The sequence below is a fragment of the Nyctereutes procyonoides genome, unplaced genomic scaffold (assembly GCF_905146905.1).
Source record: "Nyctereutes procyonoides isolate TBG_1078 unplaced genomic scaffold, NYPRO_anot_genome, whole genome shotgun sequence".
NCBI lineage: Eukaryota > Metazoa > Chordata > Mammalia > Carnivora > Canidae > Nyctereutes > Nyctereutes procyonoides.
Window position 1 is genome coordinate 36,625 of NW_026575047.1, and position 18,661 is coordinate 55,285.

General features: G+C 45.8%; 1 protein-coding gene across 2 annotated transcripts in view; it reads left to right on the forward strand.

The window, feature by feature from the left end:
* PIGG (phosphatidylinositol glycan anchor biosynthesis class G) overlaps positions 1 to 10,519 on the forward strand; it is a 37,603-nt gene extending 27,084 nt beyond the window's left edge. For both annotated transcript variants that reach the window (XM_055326150.1, XM_055326152.1), the window contains 3 exons: positions 2,924 to 3,233; positions 5,612 to 5,775; positions 9,915 to 10,519. In XM_055326150.1, the coding sequence (XP_055182125.1) occupies positions 2,924 to 3,233; positions 5,612 to 5,775; positions 9,915 to 10,128 (688 nt within the window). In that variant the 3' untranslated portion in view covers positions 10,129 to 10,519. The remainder of the gene's footprint in view (positions 1 to 2,923; positions 3,234 to 5,611; positions 5,776 to 9,914) is intronic.
* Positions 10,520 to 18,661: the final 8,142 nt, after the last annotated feature.

An 18,661-nucleotide genomic window follows, 5' to 3' on the forward strand; every position in this document is an offset into this window, starting at 1 on the left:
AGGGACCCCTTGTACTGATGAAGGTCATGAAGTGACCATGAAGGCCACTTTTTGTCACAAACTGGCAGGCTTCCTTTCTCTAATGGTGATGTGGGATGGTTGAGCAGAGGCCATCCTGGAGACTGTTTGTAAAACATGTTAAGAACCTTGAGTGCGTCCAGCCCTCTGACCTGGGTGCTCTCTTAAGGAATCTATCTCAGGAATGCAGCCAGACGTGAGGTCTGAAACCAGGAGACAGGCAAGCTCTCTGAGAACTTATTCACAGGTATGCATAGTACAAAGCAAGGTAATTGGCCAACAGTAGTGGGATGAGCCTCTGGGGGATGTTACAGCTTTGTGCTGACTATTGTGTTTTCATAGAAGATGTGAAGATGTGGATTGCTAGGCTATAAAACTATTGTATGAGCCCAGCTTATAAAGTAGGTACACACTTTTTTATGTTTGTGTGAAAGACTAAAATATGTAATTAGTCGCGGTTATATTTAGGGCACAGAATCACAGGTGGCTTGTGATCTTCCTTTTCATGCATTTTTTTTTTTTATTGCTTTTCTAATCAGAGAAAGGAAAGCATATGTCATCCTCTCAGAAAAGCTCAAGGTGTAAGCTGAGGGCTGTGGCCAGGCTGCGTAGGTGGCCAGGAGGCATGGGGGCACACCTGGAAGCAGGACCTGCCAGTGATATGAACAGTTGAGGTGATGCCAAGAGCCTAGCTGAGGTGACAGCAGGGTAGCAGGCAGGGAGGTCAGGTAGGGGGAGAATGGTGGGAAGACCTCTCAGAGGCTGTTCACTTTGGAGTCTAAGACTCTGGGCAAAGGGTATATTCGCAGGGGTGTTTGTTTATGTCTCAAAGTGTTGAACAGGAATAAATGCCTCATTTCCTATCAGATCCATGCACCTCTTCTCATCATCCCTCATCTCAGGACTTGGACCACGTACCGTTCATGGATGCCACAGCATATACCTTGTTGGTGTAGAACATAGGCCAATGCACCCTTTCATTAACCCACACTGCTTGTTTCACATCCTTCCCGTAAAATGCTTCCATTCCCCAGCCCCATCCACCCTGGTTCTAGTTCCCTCTCACTTGTAGATCTGCCCCAATCCTAGAGCCATCCAGGTTCTAGATTTCCCTAACAGCTGCTCCTCACTGTTTAGGCTGTGGCTCTCTAGCTTCCTTTTCACTTAACTTCTGGTTTTTCTTCTCTACTCTGATGCCCAGGCTTGACTAGAGTAGAGGCCAGATTGCCATGGTCCTAGACATGCAGGAATGGCACTGAATGGTTTAGGGGCAAGGACACAGACCCCTCGAAGGCATCCGCTGGTGTGTCTCCCCATCTCACGACTCAGGCCTTGGATGATTTCTCCTCCTTTAACCTTTGTGGGTTGGTCATCAGGTCTCGCTTAGCACACACATTGGCAATGGGGTTCCACCTGACCCTATCTCCTTGCCCAGTGCATGGCCCCGGGGCAAATGTCTACTCACTGGAGACACATCAGATAGGGGTCTCTGACTGATCGAATTAAACTATGCTTTTAAAAAATGAATTTTTTAAAGTGTATAAACCTTCCTAAGAAAATCTGAGATAGGGATCCCTGGGTGGTGCAGCGGTTTGGCGCCTGCCTTTGGCCCAGGGCGTGATCCTGGAGACCCGGGATCGAATCCCACGTCGGGCTCCCGGTGCATGGAGCCTGCTTCTCCCTCTGCCTGTGTCGCTGCTTCTCTCTCTATCTGTGTGACTATCATAAATAAATAAAAATTAAAAAAAAAAAAGAAAATCTGAGATAGGAAAATTCAGTTTTTCAAAACAGATACATTATTATGGTAATGATATCATTTAAATTTTTAATTTACTTAGCATTACTTTAAATGGTCAGCTTTTATTGTATATGTAAGATATTTGATTTATGAAATTTATTTAAAATACGTTGTAGGGCCATATGTGTTTCATAAAATGAAATTTTTTGGTAGAGCGTCACAAATTATATCCCTTACAGATAATTGTAAATGATGTTCTAAAATAATCCCTTCTTTTTAAGATTTTATTTATTTATTTATTAGAGAGAGAGAGAGAGCAAGCACACGCATGTGCACAAGCAGGCGGAGGGGCAGAGGCAGAGGGAGAAGCAGGCTCCCCACTGAGCGGGGAGCCTGACCTGGGGCCTGATCCCAGGACTCCGAGATCATGACCCAAGCCAAGCACAGACACTTCACCCGTTGAACCACCTAGGTGCCACTAAAATACTTCTTAATAATTCTTAATATTTATTGTGTGGCACACGCTTTACCTATGTTCTCTTGTTTAATTCCCAGGACAGCTTATGAAGTGTAGGTACCCTTTCTCTTCATTTCAGGAATGACGCAGTCAGCGGCAGAGCCCAGACTCACCTGGCCCTGCCGTCCCCAGGCCGCAGAGTGTGCACTGCACTGTTGTATATGTGTGAGTGTGTGTACATACACAAGGACTTACTTAAATCTGCTTGGTTGTGAACATGTCCAAGTGTATCTTAACATCATGAACTTATGGACATTTCTGACAGAACTTGCCCTTATCCTGTTGCAGTGATCTTTCAAATTAACTGTGAAGCAGGTGGACAGTTTTTCTGGCACCCTACAAGTTTTTGGCTCCAGTCTTGCGCCAGGCCATCCTTGGGCCAAATGAGCGAGATTTCCCTTAAGCCAATTCCTTCAGAGAAGTGCATACAGAGAGGACAGGCCTGCCAGCCTCTAGGCAAGGGAGGGAGGGATTTCCAAGGTGGCTGATACGCAGAAGCAGACACCCCCACTTCCACGGAGTTACCCAGATGGGCAAGCGCTGTGGCTTGTTTAGTCAGCTTAGTAGACCTGTGGTTTTCATGGGAAGAATATGTTTGAGTTTTTCAAGCTGGTGCTAATGAATCAAACTTGTTTTGTTTTTTTTTTTAGGGGTGTTATTGAAGCTCGTTTTGTTCATGTCTTTGTCCTTGGCATTCTATTCACGGGTACCAAAGACTTGCTTAAATCTCAAGTCGTTGCTACAGACGTCACAATCAAGACTGTGGGTTTATGGGAGATATATAGTGGACTAGTTCTTCTGGCCGCTTTGCTTTTTAGACCACATAATCTGCCAGTCTTAGTGTCTAGCCTCTTGATTCAAACTATAATGACTAAATTCATCTGGAAGCCCCTGAGGCATGATGCAGCTGAGATCACTATAATGCATTATTGGTTCGGTCAAGCTTTCTTCTATTTCCAGGTAGGTTTTCATTATTAATGTGGATAGAAGTCTATTAACTTTTTATATGTCATTTATCTTTTTTTGTTTGGAAAAAGTTTACCATAAGTTGAGAAGTTAAAAAGGTTGTTCAGTGAAGGAACTTTCAGTGTGGTGTGGGGAATGATGCTTAAATCTCATGTATATTTGATAGGATAATGCAGTTAGTTATTTAAGACGGACACCCTCGGAACAGACGCATACAGCATATGGTTGTGTTCTGGACCTGTTTACCATGACCTGTTAGGGACGCACTTCACAGTTCCATTGCTTTACCTGATGAGGTGATGACTGAACTCTCTCTGCCCTTTCCCCTGGCCATCAATGCCTGGTGCTGTTGGGTGTCCTCACTCGGCCAATAGTCCCTTGGGGCCCCGTGGCCATCACATCTTCTCTCCACTGTTAAAGGGCCCACCAGAGGCAAGTCCAGGCCACCTCTGGCATGGATCTCAATATTTGCCTGTGTGCTTGGACTGGTCTCAGAGGGACTCACTTCCGTCCCAGCCTTCCTGCATCTCTGCTCTGGTTCAGGGGGCCCCATCCTCAATCTAGTGGCTGCCTGTAGTACCCCCAAGGGTAGGCACAGCTCCCCACACTCCCCTGACAGCTCCCTACCCTCTGGCAGAGGAACTGTGCACGAGCCCCTGAGCATCTCAGTTGTGTCTTCCCATCTTTACAGTGAAGATCTGCACTGTCTCTGCGTGCACCAGGTCCTCCCTCCTCATTCAGACCCGGGGGACTTGGGTGGTCTGTGTGTTCCAACAGGTGGGCCTAGGGCTTCTTCCCTGCCCTCCCTACTTCTCTCCTGGTTTCTTGGCACTCCTGACCTCACCCAAAGAGCAACCGCCCTGTTCCCTGTCTGTTCCCAGAAGCCCAGAAAGAGGTTGGGGGTGGGGGGGGGGGAGTTCTAGAATTCTATAAGTCCTGGATGATATGACCTGACCATCAGCTCCTTGGCCATCACCGTGGAACATTGCCACGCCTCTCTCCCTTTTCCAGGCTCCTGGGCACTGTGCTAGACAGGGAGCATGTGTAATGAGCGCAGACACTCCTGCCCCAGGGATACATGGTCAGCCAGGGCTCCACGTGGGAGTGACCCTGGCATATGTGCAGATATGTCCTGGTGCATGTGGACTGGTCGCATGATAGACCCTGCTGGCGTGAGAGGAGACTCCTGCGGGCTCCCTTTTAGCCAAAACGGAGAAAGTGGCTGCTAGTTAGGCACCCTGGCCTGCGCTGAGGCCTTGGTGTCAGGAAGACTGACGGGGCCATGGTCATGCCCCGAGCAAGAAGACAGCCTCACGTTCAGTGTGCCCCTCTGTGGCACATTCCACAGGGAAGTGACAGGGCATCCGTGATAGCACGTGGTGCTGGCAGTTGTCGAGCGCTGTCCTCGGGCAGGTGGAACACACGTGTCCCATAGCCTCTGGTGCTCCTGCAGCAGCACCGTGGTATGTCCTGGTGATCCGTCAGCACCCAAAATCAGCACAGACCCTCGTGCATCAGGCTCTGCAGCAGGTCAGACAGTGACCAGTAGCAGTGCGGCCCCCCTTGTCTCAACCTTCCCGCAGCCCTTCCTTCATGGTCAGGTTTCCTGGGAGTTGACCCACAGGCTTGCTGCTCCTCCTCCTGCCCGCTGCTCAGGGACTCCTGATAGTACAGGGGTCAGGAGTGTGGGGCCCAGCTGGCCTCCTCTGGATCTCTCTGCCTCGGTTTTCCACCAGTTCACTGAGAGTCATAGTGGCACCACATCAGGACTGTTGAGGATTAAATGAGTTGATGCAAGTAAAGCCCCAGAGCAGGCAGCCTGTGCCTTCGCTGCCCTAACAGTATTGCACAGTCCTCTCTGTACGTGACCCAGACAGCTTCCGCTGGGGGATTTCCGGCGACTTCCCATGTCAGAACCGTTAGTGCTCATCGTGCCTTCCCGTGCTGCAGCACTTGGGACTCTTGTTCTGACCCTCCTCTCAGCAGCTCTGGGGTCACGTCTCTATCGAGGGGCTTCTACCTAGAAATAGTTATCAGGAGAGAGCCCAGGTCGCAACAGGCCAGGTGGATGAAGGGGAAGCTGCACCGTGGAGGCTGCTGTCAGAGGAGGCCCGCTGTGAGAGGGGGTGTGTCATCGAGATAGTCGAAGGTCTGCCAGCAGGACCCTGTGGCCACCTGCCTTCGTCCCCAGGCTTATATTTGTTGAGTTTCTTGAAGGTAGAAGACATTTCACTTGATCCTCCACACCCGAGAGCGAGGTGGGAGAGGAGTGGGCGGGTATTGGGGTCCCGTGTGTCCGTGTCACCATGACCACACGCAGCCCTTTGCGGTTGCCGGTGGCCGTGCCAGTGCTGCTTCCCCCTGTGTTCCAGGGAAACTCCAACAATATAGCCACGGTGGACATCTCGGCGGGCTTCGTGGGCCTGGACACCTACATAGAAGCCCCGGCTGTGTTCCTGACAGCGTTTGCCACGTTTGCAGGGCCCGTGCTGTGGGCCAGCCACTTAGTGAGCTTCCTGAGCTCGGAAACCAGCAGGTGAAGCTCCTCCTTTGTCTTTCAGCATAAAATCTGACGGCAGGTTGGCAATTTGAAGAGAGCATCTCATTGCAGATGCAGGGTTCCAAACCCCAAGGGCCTGAGGTTTTGAACAATTTTCTTTTCCTTAAATAAGAGTGAACCATCCACAGCATGTGGTTCAAAGGCGAGTTCAAGTGTGGGTCTGTGGCCAACCTGTGTGGGGACGGCTGGGGAGGCTGTGGAGGGTAGCCAGCTTCTGGTGCGATCTTCCAGCTCGTGCCAGGACGTGGTTTCCAGGGGCTTAGGGAGGAACAGCCCTTCTTGGTTTCTCTGCTTGCTGGTGGCCCGGTTGGGGGGCAGGGAGGTGTCTTCCGCTTGGGACATGAAGACAAGACATGCTGGCCCTCACCTCCAGCATTCCTGCTGCTGAGAGGCCCCCTCAGGCCCCACGTGGTCCCTCACCCCTCTGGCCAGCCCACAACCTCCTCTCCCACCTCAGGAAGATGCCCCTGACCACTGGGGCAGCCCACCCCACCCTCCTGCCCATCGTGCTCCTTCCTCAGTGCTTTCTTATGTATGCCCGGGTCCTCCTGGAGAGGGAGCTTCACAAGCAGAAGCCTCGCAGTGTTGATAACCCCGGTGCCCGGGTCCAGCCTGGCTGAGCGTGGCCTGAGTGCTGTGTGGGGCTGTCTGATGCTGCACTTTCCAAATAGGCCTCGGATTTCCCTTCTGTGAAATGGAGTGAGGGTGGTGCCTCCTAGGTTGTGCGGCCCACATCAGGAGCCCGACAGGTGCTGGAGGTGGGGTGAGCAACCGTGCAGTCTGTCAGGGTGCCCACAGGCGTAGCCTCCCTTCTGGACGCCAGCACCTTGCTCAGCCCTAGGAGGACGCTGTTCCTGCTGAATGTCCCACTGTGTCCCAAGTCCTCCAGGGGGTGCCGCCTAAGGGAGGTCGAGGCTCCCTGTCCCTGTTACCCCACTGATTCCCTATTAAAAATGCAGCCCTTGCTGTGGTGCCTGTTGGCCCCATGTTAGAAACTCCCGGGACATGTTCAGCCCCCACCTCTCAGGAGAGCACTTGGGGGTCCTCCTGTTCTTTGTGGATTCTTCTCGTCCTCCCCCCAGTCCAGCTCCTGAGACCCAAGCTTCAGTGACCCTGGACTCCTGCCCCAAGCTCATGGCCACAGGCCACCATCTTCTCCCATTCCGCAGTTACATAAGGGGCAAAAGGGAGTGTAGGTGTGAGTGGGGTGACACTCTCAAGTCAAAGTTTAGAGCAAGAAAGTGAGTAAAGGCTTCAGCTGTGCAGACCCAGGCTTCCTGCTCTAGAGACTTTCTGGGCTCCCCTCCACATTGCCATGGTTGCCAGCTTCTCAAATGTGGGGGTCCCTTCTCTCGTGCTGCTTTTCCTGAGGATGAGGGAGATGCCTGTAAGTCACTGTGCCTTCCTCGGCTGCACGCTTTGGGACCACCTGTAGGTAGATTCCTCTTAGAGTCACTGTTGGTCTGGGGGTCAGCAGAGGGATGTTCAGGCTCTCATTCCACCTGTGAACCCGTGTGGGCTGCAAGACCAGCACTGAGCCGTTGGTTCTGTCACTAGCAAGCCCCTTGATGTCTCTGTGACTGAGGTGGGGTCGGGTTGGGAGGCCTCTGTCCTCATCAGTGCCATCCTGTACTGGGGACTCAGGGGGCCACGAACTGGCAAGGCGCACTCCCTTCTTCCTCGGGGAGCTTATCTGCCGCAGTGCACTTGACTCTGCTGAGCACACCCTGTCTGCGGCCTGAGGTGAGCTGCATGAATGGGCCGGGGAGCATGAGGGCCAGACCGTGAGAGAGAGCCTGGGCTTCTGTGAAGAGCAGCTTCCCTGACTTTCCTGGCAGTTTTCATCTGTTTATGTTGGGGAGAAAAAAAGACAAAGCATTTTTTTTAAGTAAGCTAAAAGCATTTTAACTGGCTGTGGAGTATTATATGATGTTTTCCCTAATTAAGGAATGCTTCTTTTTTTACTTTAGAAAGGGGTTTTCTTTTTCTTTTTTTAAAGTTTAAGACATCAAGTTTTACTTGCTTTTGGGGTGCTTTTTGAAATCAAGAGAGAAAACTAGAGCCAGACTAAAATGGTAGAAAAAAAAATATTTTAATGGCTCAAATATTGGGCCCTGAGTGGTCCATGACCCTTGGCTTCAGGAACTGGCTTTGGATCTGGAGCTGGTGGTATGGATAGCCATGCTGAGCCAGACCGCATGGCCTTCATCCATTCCCCTACAGTGCACGCTGTTCTTTGCTGAGGTTGTGGGAGTGGTGACCCTACTGGGTGCTGTTATAGAAGGAAGAAGCCAGAGTCTTCTAAATAGGTGATATTCACTATGTGTGAAATTGAAGTACAAGGAGGGGCAGGGTCATGGGAGCTCTACCTCCCTCGCTGGTCAAGAAGGGAGCAAGGTCAGCAGGCTCTTGGCTGAGCACAGACTCCATGACACTCCCAGGAAAGGGGTAGCACAGCCATAAGCCACAAGTATTCATCCATGAAGCTTTTCCCAGGAGTTTCCCTCACCAAGTATTGGAGCAGCGACCCTTGAGGAAATTAATAAAGTCATACCTCAGGACCCCAGCTCCCTGGAGGTCCTCTGCCTGATGGATTGGATCTTGAGAGAGACCCAAGGAACTCAAGGACTGGTGGCCGTAGCAGAGGCATGAGTCAGTTATGTGCTGAGAAGGTCACAAAGATGAGGTCAGAATGGCTGAGCCCCTGAGTCTGCTGGAGGTACTCAGGGTGGCCTCCCAGAGAAGAGCCTGTGGGTAGGAGTAATCACAGCCATTCAAGGGAGCCAGAGAGGAGCACAGGCAAAAGGACGAGGGTACAGGATGATGTGCAAGTAGAAGCAAGCAACATATGTTGCCTGCCAGGGGGCGATGGGCAGCCAGAGAACCCAGCACAAAGGAAGGATGGGCACCAGGGCCCAAGATGAGGAGCCAGTTAGGGCAGGGTGAGGGTGTAGAGAGGGCAAGAGCTGTGAGCATGAGGGGCCAGGCCTCCTTTGGGCCTTGAGTGGCTGCTCAAGGTCCACCTTTTGCTGGACAGTGAGTACGCCAAGGGGAGTCTTACAGTGGCACCAGCAGTGGCACTGGGTCACTGGACCTGAGGAGCTCCTTTGTGGAGCATGTGTGCACACCCACACGCACACTCACTGCTCCACCTCAGGGTCTTTGCTTCCCTACACGGAACTCCTCATTGCTCACCCTTCCTGTCCAGACCCTGCCCGGTGTGAGCGTGGCGCCACCAAGACTCCCCTGAGCACACAGACCATCCACTCTGGTGGATATGCTTGCTCCCCACCCCCGGGGCCCCATACACGGCTGTGCTGATGTGTCTCCTGCACAGGGAGCATGGCTGCCCGTGTGATGGGGGTCGTGCTTCCGGAAGTGTGGGCAGCGGTGACCAGTGGCATGGACTGGCCCCAGAAAGGGGCTCATCGTCACAGTGTTTGAGGGAAGGCCTCAGAACTGGAACTTGGCTTTTACCAGAACCTGGAAGCCTATCCTCTGAGGATTTGTGAGGTGAATGAGCAGCAAAAGATGGCAGATAATAGAACTTGTCATTTTGGAATAAGCACGGTCTCAGGAAACTTCCTTAAAGAATAGGTTAGGTTTATATAATGATCATGTTGACTGTTTGAAAAGAAAGGGAGGACAAGCATGTGCTTTGAGGGCCTGCTCAAGTTTGAGAATGCGCTTCTTCGCCGCAAACACTCTTGGGCCAGTATCCCCAGGCTAGACCCAGCAGATGATCCATGGACAGCACAAACTCTGTATCTCATCCTGTGTGATTTTCTTTTCATAATATTTGTGATGTGTTATATAGTAGTACATGCACATAATTTTTAAACATAACTATGTAAAATTTGGGGGTGCAGTTTTCAAAAATATTTTGCAGGTTGTAGCACTGGAGAGTGTAACAAGGCAGGTGCCTGCAGCTCTCGTCCCCTCGGCTAGGCTCCTACCCGCCAGACTCATCAGATCCAGGTTGGGGAGGGGGGTGTCTCAGGAACAAAAGTTACCATGGTCATTTTCAAAATAAAAATAGTGGTTACGTGTGTGTTTGTGCCTTATATGATGCAAAAATGGCATATACTAATACATATTTCCCTTTTTATTAACAGCGGCTCTGCACTGAGTCATGCTTGCTTCTGCTATGCACTGATCTGTTCTTTTCCAGTCTCTGCATATATCATTTTGGTGACGTCCCTGCGTTACCATTTATTTATATGGAGCGTGTTTTCTCCAAAACTTCTTTATGAGGGAATGCACATCCTCATTACAGCTGCCATCTGTGTATTCTTCACAGCCATGGATCAAACCAACACAAAGTCTTAGACACTGGAAAAACAATATATTTTTAAGTCTACTATTCAGTTCATGCATTTGAGTAATGGGAAAAAAAATCTGTTTAAATGCAAGAACATTCTAAAGAAAAATTGTGGATTCTACAAAGTTGAAGAATAGCTTTCACTGCTGTACTTGAATTTAGATTAAATAGTGATTTAAAAGGTCACTTTAAAATACTTAGTTTGAGGGACACCTCAGTGGCTCAGTGGTTGAGCTTCTGTCTTTGGCTCAGAGTGTGACCCCAGGGTCCCAGGATCGAGTCCCGCATTGGGCTCCCTGCAGGGAGCCTGCTTCTTCTCCCTCTGCCTATGTCTCTGCCTCTCTCTGTGTGTGTGTCTCTCATGAATAAGTAAATAAAATCTTTTTAAAAATAAAGTAACACATTTAGTTTGAATATGAATCATTACCCTGTTGACCATCACTCCATAAGGTTTTAAACTTTTAATTTTCTATGGATAAGTTAACGATTTGACTCAAATATGTGTGTTTAAATTGATGGATAAAAAGGTCTCAGGTTTATTGTGGTGTTTGTGGACTTAAGAGAACCTGGGAACTCCATGGAAGGAGGCTTGCCTGTGGCCAGGGTTTTACCTTGCAGAGCTTAGACCTCATGATGACCCTAGAAACCACTGGAGGTCCCAGGGAGCTTTGGTTAGGGTGTATTACATCTGTCAACGTTAAGGCATTTCAAAAACTATTCATTGAAAGTAGATACAAACCCATTTCATCCTAACAAAGCATATTTTTAAGAAAAATAACTTTTCTAAAACAAAAATAAGTATGGAGGAGAGTGGCTTTATTTTACATTTTTGTACATCTCTTTAGTGTTGCGATTGAGGATGGTTAGGTTCTGCATTCAATCTGTTGTCATGTGTGTGAAGTTGTCACACAGATACGTAATTGGGAAGGGGAAGAATATTTTATTTTTTTATTTATATTCAGTTAATTAACACCCAGTGCTCGTGACATCATGTGCCCTCCCTCCTCAATGCCCAATCACCCAGTTACTCCAGGCCCCAACACCCGTCTCCCTTCCAGTGACCCTCAGTTTGTCTCCTATGATTAAGAGTCTCGTATGGTTTGTTTCCCTCTCTGATGGAAGGAAGGAATATTTTTAAATCCTCTTTCTAATCATTGTTGATGTTCTTTCTGAGTCTGTACCAAAACACGACAAATGATGGTTCTTTAATAGTTAATTGGAGAAAAAGCAAATGCATGTAAAATAGGTGAAGCCCTGTTAAGGTCTGCACCTGAGGTAACAGAATTACCTGGCTGATGAGTTCTGTGTCTGTATAAGATCTTGTTGGAGGGAGCTGGGTGAACTGTACGTGGATCTTCCTGTACAATTTTTGCAACTTCTTGTGAAATTTAAACCATTTGAAAATAAAAGCTATTTTAAAAAGGAAAAAAATAGTTTCAGTGTGGAATCTGAAACTGTGTCAGTGAACTTTTGTGTGTTCTTCTTTATTAAAATCCTAACCTGTTACCCAGGTAGGATTCTATAGTATGTGAAAATAACACTTCTTCGGGTTAATGTAAGTCTTCCAGATGTTGACAACATGCAGCATTCAGCACCAAAAATCAGTTGTCACATTGCCAACAGTCTCCTGAGAAAAATCTTTCAACGTTGGAAGCTCTCGGTGGCAGATGCAAGTTTTCCAAAACTCTCTAACTTACATCTTTTCACTTACATAATGATTTGATAATTGTATGTATTGCAAAATGGTCACCACTATCAATCTAGTTAACATCCATCACCACACAGTTAACAATTTTTTCCTGTGATGATAACTTTTAGGATATGCTCTGTTAGCAACTTTGTAACATATAATGTAGCATCTTAAACTATAGTCCCCGAGCTGCACATTATATCCCCAGGACTTAGTTTATAACTGGAAGTCTATCCCTTTTGACCCCCATCACCCATTTCACCCACCCTCCACCTCTGCCTCTGGCAATCACCAGTCTATTTCCTGGATCAATGAGCTTGGTTTTTTGTTTACATTTCACATAGAAGTGAGATCATACAGTACTTGTGTTTCTCTCTCTTATTTCACTTAGTATAATGCCCTCAGGATCCATCTCTATTGTCACAAATGGCAAGATTATCTTCTCTTTTGTGCCTGAGTAATATTCTGTGTGTGTGTATGTGCGTGTGTGTGTGTATGTGTGTGTGACGTTTTCCATATCCATCCATCACTGGACACTTAGTTTGTCTTTATATCTTGGTGTTGTAAATAATGCTGCTATGAACATGGGGGTGCAGATATCTTTCTGAGTTAGTGCTTTTGTTTCCCTCAGATAAATACCCAGAAGTGCAACTGGTGTGTTATACAGTAGTTCTATTTTTAACTTTTTGAGGAACCTCCCTATCATTTTCATAGTGGCCCCACCAATTTAAATTCCCACCAACTGCACAAGGGTTCCCTTTCTCCACATCCTCATCAGCACCTTTGTTATTTCTTGTCATCTTGATAGGAGAGTATTGCCTAATGTACAATATTTAATATTTAATTTAAAAATATTTAAGATTTCTTTTATCTTCCTAAAATTGCTTTTTCTAGTTATAGGACATGTCCCACTTAATAATCCCTTCTGGGGATCCCTGGGTGGCGCAGCGATTTAGTGCCTGCCTTTGGCCCAGGGCGCGATCCTGGAGACCCGGGATCGAATCCCACGTCGGGCTCCTGGTGCATGGAGCCTGCTTCTCCCTCTGCCTATGTCTCTGCCTCTCTCTCTCTCTCTCTGTGTGTGTGTGTGTGACTATCATAAATAAAAATAAAAATTAAAAAAAATAAAAATAAAAATAAAAAATAATAATCCATTCTGAAAATCCATTGTTTCATGCTAAAACACTAACTGGGGATCCATTTTCCATTGTTTTAAATAGAAAACTATGGGAATGCAGTTCATGTCCTACCCAAGCCCTCAACCAGTTCCCTACAATGTAACCACACATAACAAAATGTCTACATGTAAGTGCCAAACTATCATGTTAGGGAGCAAAATGCTTAAAACTGGTTCCTCACCACCAAATAGTTAATATGGTCATGAAGCAACAGTTTCTCTTCTTTTTTCCTAGCTTTTTTTCTTTTTAAGATTTTATTTATTTATTTATTCATGAGAGACACACGGAGATAGAGAGAGAGAGGCAGAGACACAGGCAGAGGGAGAAACAGGCTCCATGCAGGGAAGCTGATGTGGGACTCAATCCCGGGACTCCAGGATCACGCCCTGGGCAGAAGGCAGGCACCAAACCACTGAGCCACCCAGGGATCCCCCTCATCCTAGCTTTTTAAAACAGAAACTTAGAATCATTTTAAGTCCGCTTTCCTCTCCAATATAAGCATTTAAAGCTATAAATCTCCCTGTATTATTTTCACTATTTTTACAAATTTTCATATGTTGCATCTTTATTATCATTCAGCGTGAAATATTTCCTGCTTCACTTTTATGGCTTAGCAGTTGACTCATCTTGAACAGTCCGTGTGGCAATAGGGGAGAAAAAAATGTAGATTCAGCAATTGTTTGATGTGATGTCCTAAAACTATTAGGTCAAAGTACTTGTTATCAACCAGACCTACATCCCACTAATTTTTTTCTACTTATTCTTTCAATTACCAAAAGGATATCTAAAATTTCCAACTCTAATTGTGGATTTATGTGTTTCTCAATTCTGTTAGTTTTTGCTTCCTGTAAGCAAATACACCATACACTAATAATGAAGTAGCAAAAAGGTAAATTATGAAAGCAATTCCAAAGAAAGAAAGAAAGAAAGAAAAAGAAGAAAGAAGAAAAAAAAGAAAGAAAGAAAGAAAGAAAGAAAGAAAGAAAGAAAGAAAGAAAGAGAAAAAGAAAGAAAAAACAATTCCATTTCCAAATGTACCAAAAAATAATAAAATACCCTTAAGTAAATTTAACCAGGGAGGTGAAAGACCTGTACTCGAAGAACTATAAGACATTGATAAAGTAAAAACAACACAAACAAATGGAAATATATACCATGCTCATGGATCAAAACAATACTGTTAAAATGTCCATATTACCCCACACACACACACACACCCTCAATTCTACAGATTTAATGCAATTCCTAAGAAAATACCAATTGTATTTTTCACAGAACTAGACCAAATAATCCTCAGATTTGTATAGGACCACAAAAGACCTCAAATAGCCAAAGCAATTTTAAGAAAGAACAAAGCTGGAATTACCACAATCCCAGATTCTCAAATATATTACAAAGCTATAGTAATCAAAAGAGTATGGTCCTGGCTCAGACATAGACACATAGATCAACAGAACAGGATAGAGAGGTTAGAAGTAAACTGAAGTTTATATGGTCAATTGATGTATCACAAAGGAGGCTAGATTATACAATTGGGAAAAGATATCTATTGTCTCTTCAATAGATGGTATTGGGAAAACCAGACAGCTGCATACAAAAAAAAGAAAAAGAAAAAAACAGGACCACTTCCTTAAACCATACACAAAAATAAACCCCAAATGGATTAAGAACCTAAATATGAGACCTAAAACCATAAAACTCCCAGAGGAGAACATAGGCAATAATTTCTTTATCAGCTGTAGCAGCATTTCTCAGATATGCTCTCAGCATATCAGGATGCGTCTTCTCAGGCAAAAGAAAAAGGCAAAAATAAACTATGGGGACTGCACCAAATGAGCTTTTGCCCAGTGAAGGAAACCAACAAAAAGGCAAGCTACTGAATGGGAGAAGATATTTGCAAATGATGTATCTGTTAAGGGATTAACATCCAAAATATATAAAGAACTCATACAACTCAATACCAAAAAATATTTTTTTTATTTTTTTCTAAAATATTTGTTTATTTAAGAGAGAGAGTGCATGGGGTGGGGGTGGGGGGATGGCCAGAGCATAGGGCCTGACACAGGGCTCAATCTCATGACCCTGAGATCACAACCAGAACTGAAACCAAGAGTCAGGCGCCTAACTGATTGTACCACCAGGTGCTTCCCACCTCCCCACCAAAAAATATTTTAAAATGAGCGGTGGACTTGAACAGACATTTTTGCAAAGCAAAATGCATTTTGAAATATAGATGGCCATCAGACACATGACAACATTGCTAATCAGAGGGAAATGCGAATCAAAACCACAATGAGATGTCACCTTACACCAGTCAAAATGGTTAAAATAAGAAAGACAAGAAATAACAAGTGTTGGTCAGGATGTGGAGAAAAGAGAACTCTCATGCACTATTGCTGGAATTGATAATTGATGCAAGTACTATGAAAAATATGGAGTTTCCTCAAAAAAATTAAAAACAGAAATACCATATAGTCCAATAATTCCATTCCTGGGCATTTACCCAAAGGAAAAAAGAAATCCAAAAATTTATATGCAGCATTGTCTGCAATATGTTTATTGCAGCATTGTCTGCAATAGCCAAGATACAGAAGAAACCTAAATGTCCATTGATAGATGAACAGATTTAAAAAATATATGGTATATATACGCAATAGAATATTACTCAGCCATTAAAAAAATGAAATTCTGTTATTTATGACCTGGAGGGTACTAAGTGTACTAATTACACTAAACAGAGGAAGACAAATACCATATGCACATATGAGGAGGAACAAGGGGAGATCCCCAATGTTGACTGTGCAGAAACCCACAAGAGCATGTCAGGGTAGATGGGAACTTGGGAAGGGAGGCCCATATGAAAAGAAGTCCTTGGATTCTTTCAACATGGATTACTTGGCTAGTTTCAATACATGGAAATAATGCTTTTACTTTTATCAAAAGTTGGGGCTGAGTTGGCCATAGGTTTGTGGAAAACATCAGTCAGTTAATTTCAAGGAAAACAAGAAAGATAATGTAGTCATGGAACACTGTGTAGTTCACCTGTGGACAATGTCTATGAACTTAATAAAGTAGAATAATAATTTGGCAAATAAAAGGGGGAAAGAAAAAAGCCAAAACTCTGCTGGCAGTGTGGGGAGAAAAGTTTGTGTGTCAATTTGGGTGTGTAAGGAAACTAATCCCAAAGTTCAACAGTAAGAAATCCGTAATTATGCCCAAAGTTGAAATAATTAGAATTTCAGTATAAATCATTGTTTTCTATAAATATGGAGACATGGAATAGGAGGGCAAAACAATAATACAACTGACTGCAATGAGATGCATTATGGTTGGTTGAAAATTGAAATACATATGAGTGTAATTTACCACAATAATAGATTAATCCAGGGGGAAAAATGACTATGATGATGAGACAAAGACACTGGCGGAACTCAGCACCCGTTTATGCAAAAACAAAACAAAACAAAAACCTCTTAGCAAACTACAAACAGAAGAAAACATCCTTAATGTATTAAAAGATCCCAGGCAAGCCCCATACTAAGTGACTTCAGTCCTGTTGTCCCCAACTCTACTCAGATTTGTGTGGGAGATCTTAGAAAGAAACTTGGGCCAGAAAACATGCACAGGGCTGGGAGAGCAAGAACCAAAACCATCAATAGTCACAGATGATATTGGAAATAGACGAGTTATTAGAACTGAGAAGAAATGTTTGCCGGGTACAAGATCCGCACACCAGGTCAGCCATCGTCTTGAAGCCAAACAGGTAGAAAATGTAATTTTCAAACAGCACTGACAATAACCACAAAACTTGAAGTGCATCTCAGGGAAAATCTGACAAAAGTCACACAAGGTCCTTACAGAGAAAAATATGAAACTGTATTGACAGACATAAAGGAAGACCCACGTAAGTGAAGACATAGATAGACCTAGTCAGGATGGACGGGCGGGCTCACGACTGTCAGGATGGCGTTCTGCCCAAACGAACACGCAAGTCCAACCCAAGGTTAGTCTACGTCCTGGCAGGGCTCTGCATGCCGCGTGCAGTCTTACCTAACATGCGTGTGGACAGGCCCAAGAGCAATGAAGACGACACTGGACGAGCAGACACAGACACCCCCCTAGCAGTAGCGGAAATGTAGGTGAGAACAGCGAGATACCATTTCCGAACAAACAAGGAACAAAGGGGGTGCTGGGAGCAGGGCGCCAGGCTGTTTCCTGCTGGGGGCCCTGTCGCTCTAGGAAGCCCCGTCTCCACGCTGCACGGTATGGAGTACCCAGCAGCTCCAGGCAGAGCTGAGACGCACATGCCCCATGATCACACCTGGGTAGGGGACCTACAGAACCAAGCAGACAGGTAGAGGATTTCTGTCGCAGTGTGGATTATGAAAATGAAAAAGGAAGTAATCCAGGAGCGTCTCAGTAGGAGAATGCTAAAGAAGCTGCGGTTTAGGGATCCCTGGGTGGCGCAGCGGTTTGGCGCCTGCCTTTGACCCAGGGCGCGATCCTGGAGACCCAGGATCGAATCCCACATCGGGCTCCCGGTACATGGAGCCTGCTTCTCCCTCTGCCTGTGTCTCTGCCTCTCTCTCTCTCTCTCTCTGTGACTATCATAAAATAAAAATAAAATTAAAAAAAAAAAAGAAGCTGCGGTTTATCCACACCACAGAATACATCAGTCAGGGTAAATACGTCAGAGGTAGAGGCAGCGGCACAAACCAGTGTCAAAAACATCATGCCGAGTGCAGAACAGCCTATTGCATGAAGATCAAATAGGGTACAACACCACTGTGTGAAGTCCAAAAACATGCAAAAGCAATACTGTATACATGGTGCATGGACATACACTTTTGCAGTAGAAGCACAAAAATATCCCTGGGAATGATCCGTAACCAACTTGAGATGAGGGGCAGCCCGGAGGACAAGGAGGGAGCTCTGGCCGCTCCTGTAATATATATATATATATATTTTTTAAACATTTTTTTAAGATTTTTTAAAATTTATTCATAGAGACACAGAGAGAGGGAGAGAGAGAGAGAGAGAGAGAGAGAGAGAGAGAGAGGCAGAGACACAGGCAGAGGGAGAAGCAGGCTCCATGCAGGGAGCCTGACGTGGGACTCGATCCAGGGTCTCCAGGATCACACCCCGGGCTGCAGGCGGCGCTAAACCGCTGTGCCACTGGGGCTGCCCCTACTTTATATATTTAAAAGTAAAAGAAAAAGAGTGCCTGGGTGGCTCAGCAGCTGAGCTCTGCCTTGGGCTCAGGTTGTGACCCCGGGGTCCTGGGATCGAGTCCCATATCCGGTCCCTGCAGGGAGCCTGCTTCTCCCTCTGTCTGTATCTCTGCTTCTCTCTGTGTTTCTCATGAATAAATAAAGTCTTTTTAAAAATAATAAAAGAGAAATATGGACCAAATATGGGGAATTTTAAACTTTTAAAATTTGGAACTGCAGACTGAATCTAAATAGTGGATTCCCGTGTGTAATTTCTAGGCAATACTTTACGTTTAATCAAAATAAAAGAAGCATGTACGAGAAGAGGCTATTCCAAGACCAGTAGGCAGCCACTCTCCACATGCAACTATCGAGCATTTGAAATGCAGTTGGTCCAAACTAAGATCCGCTCTATGTGTAAAATATAGCCATGTTTCCTGACTTAGTGTGAAAAAAAAAAAAA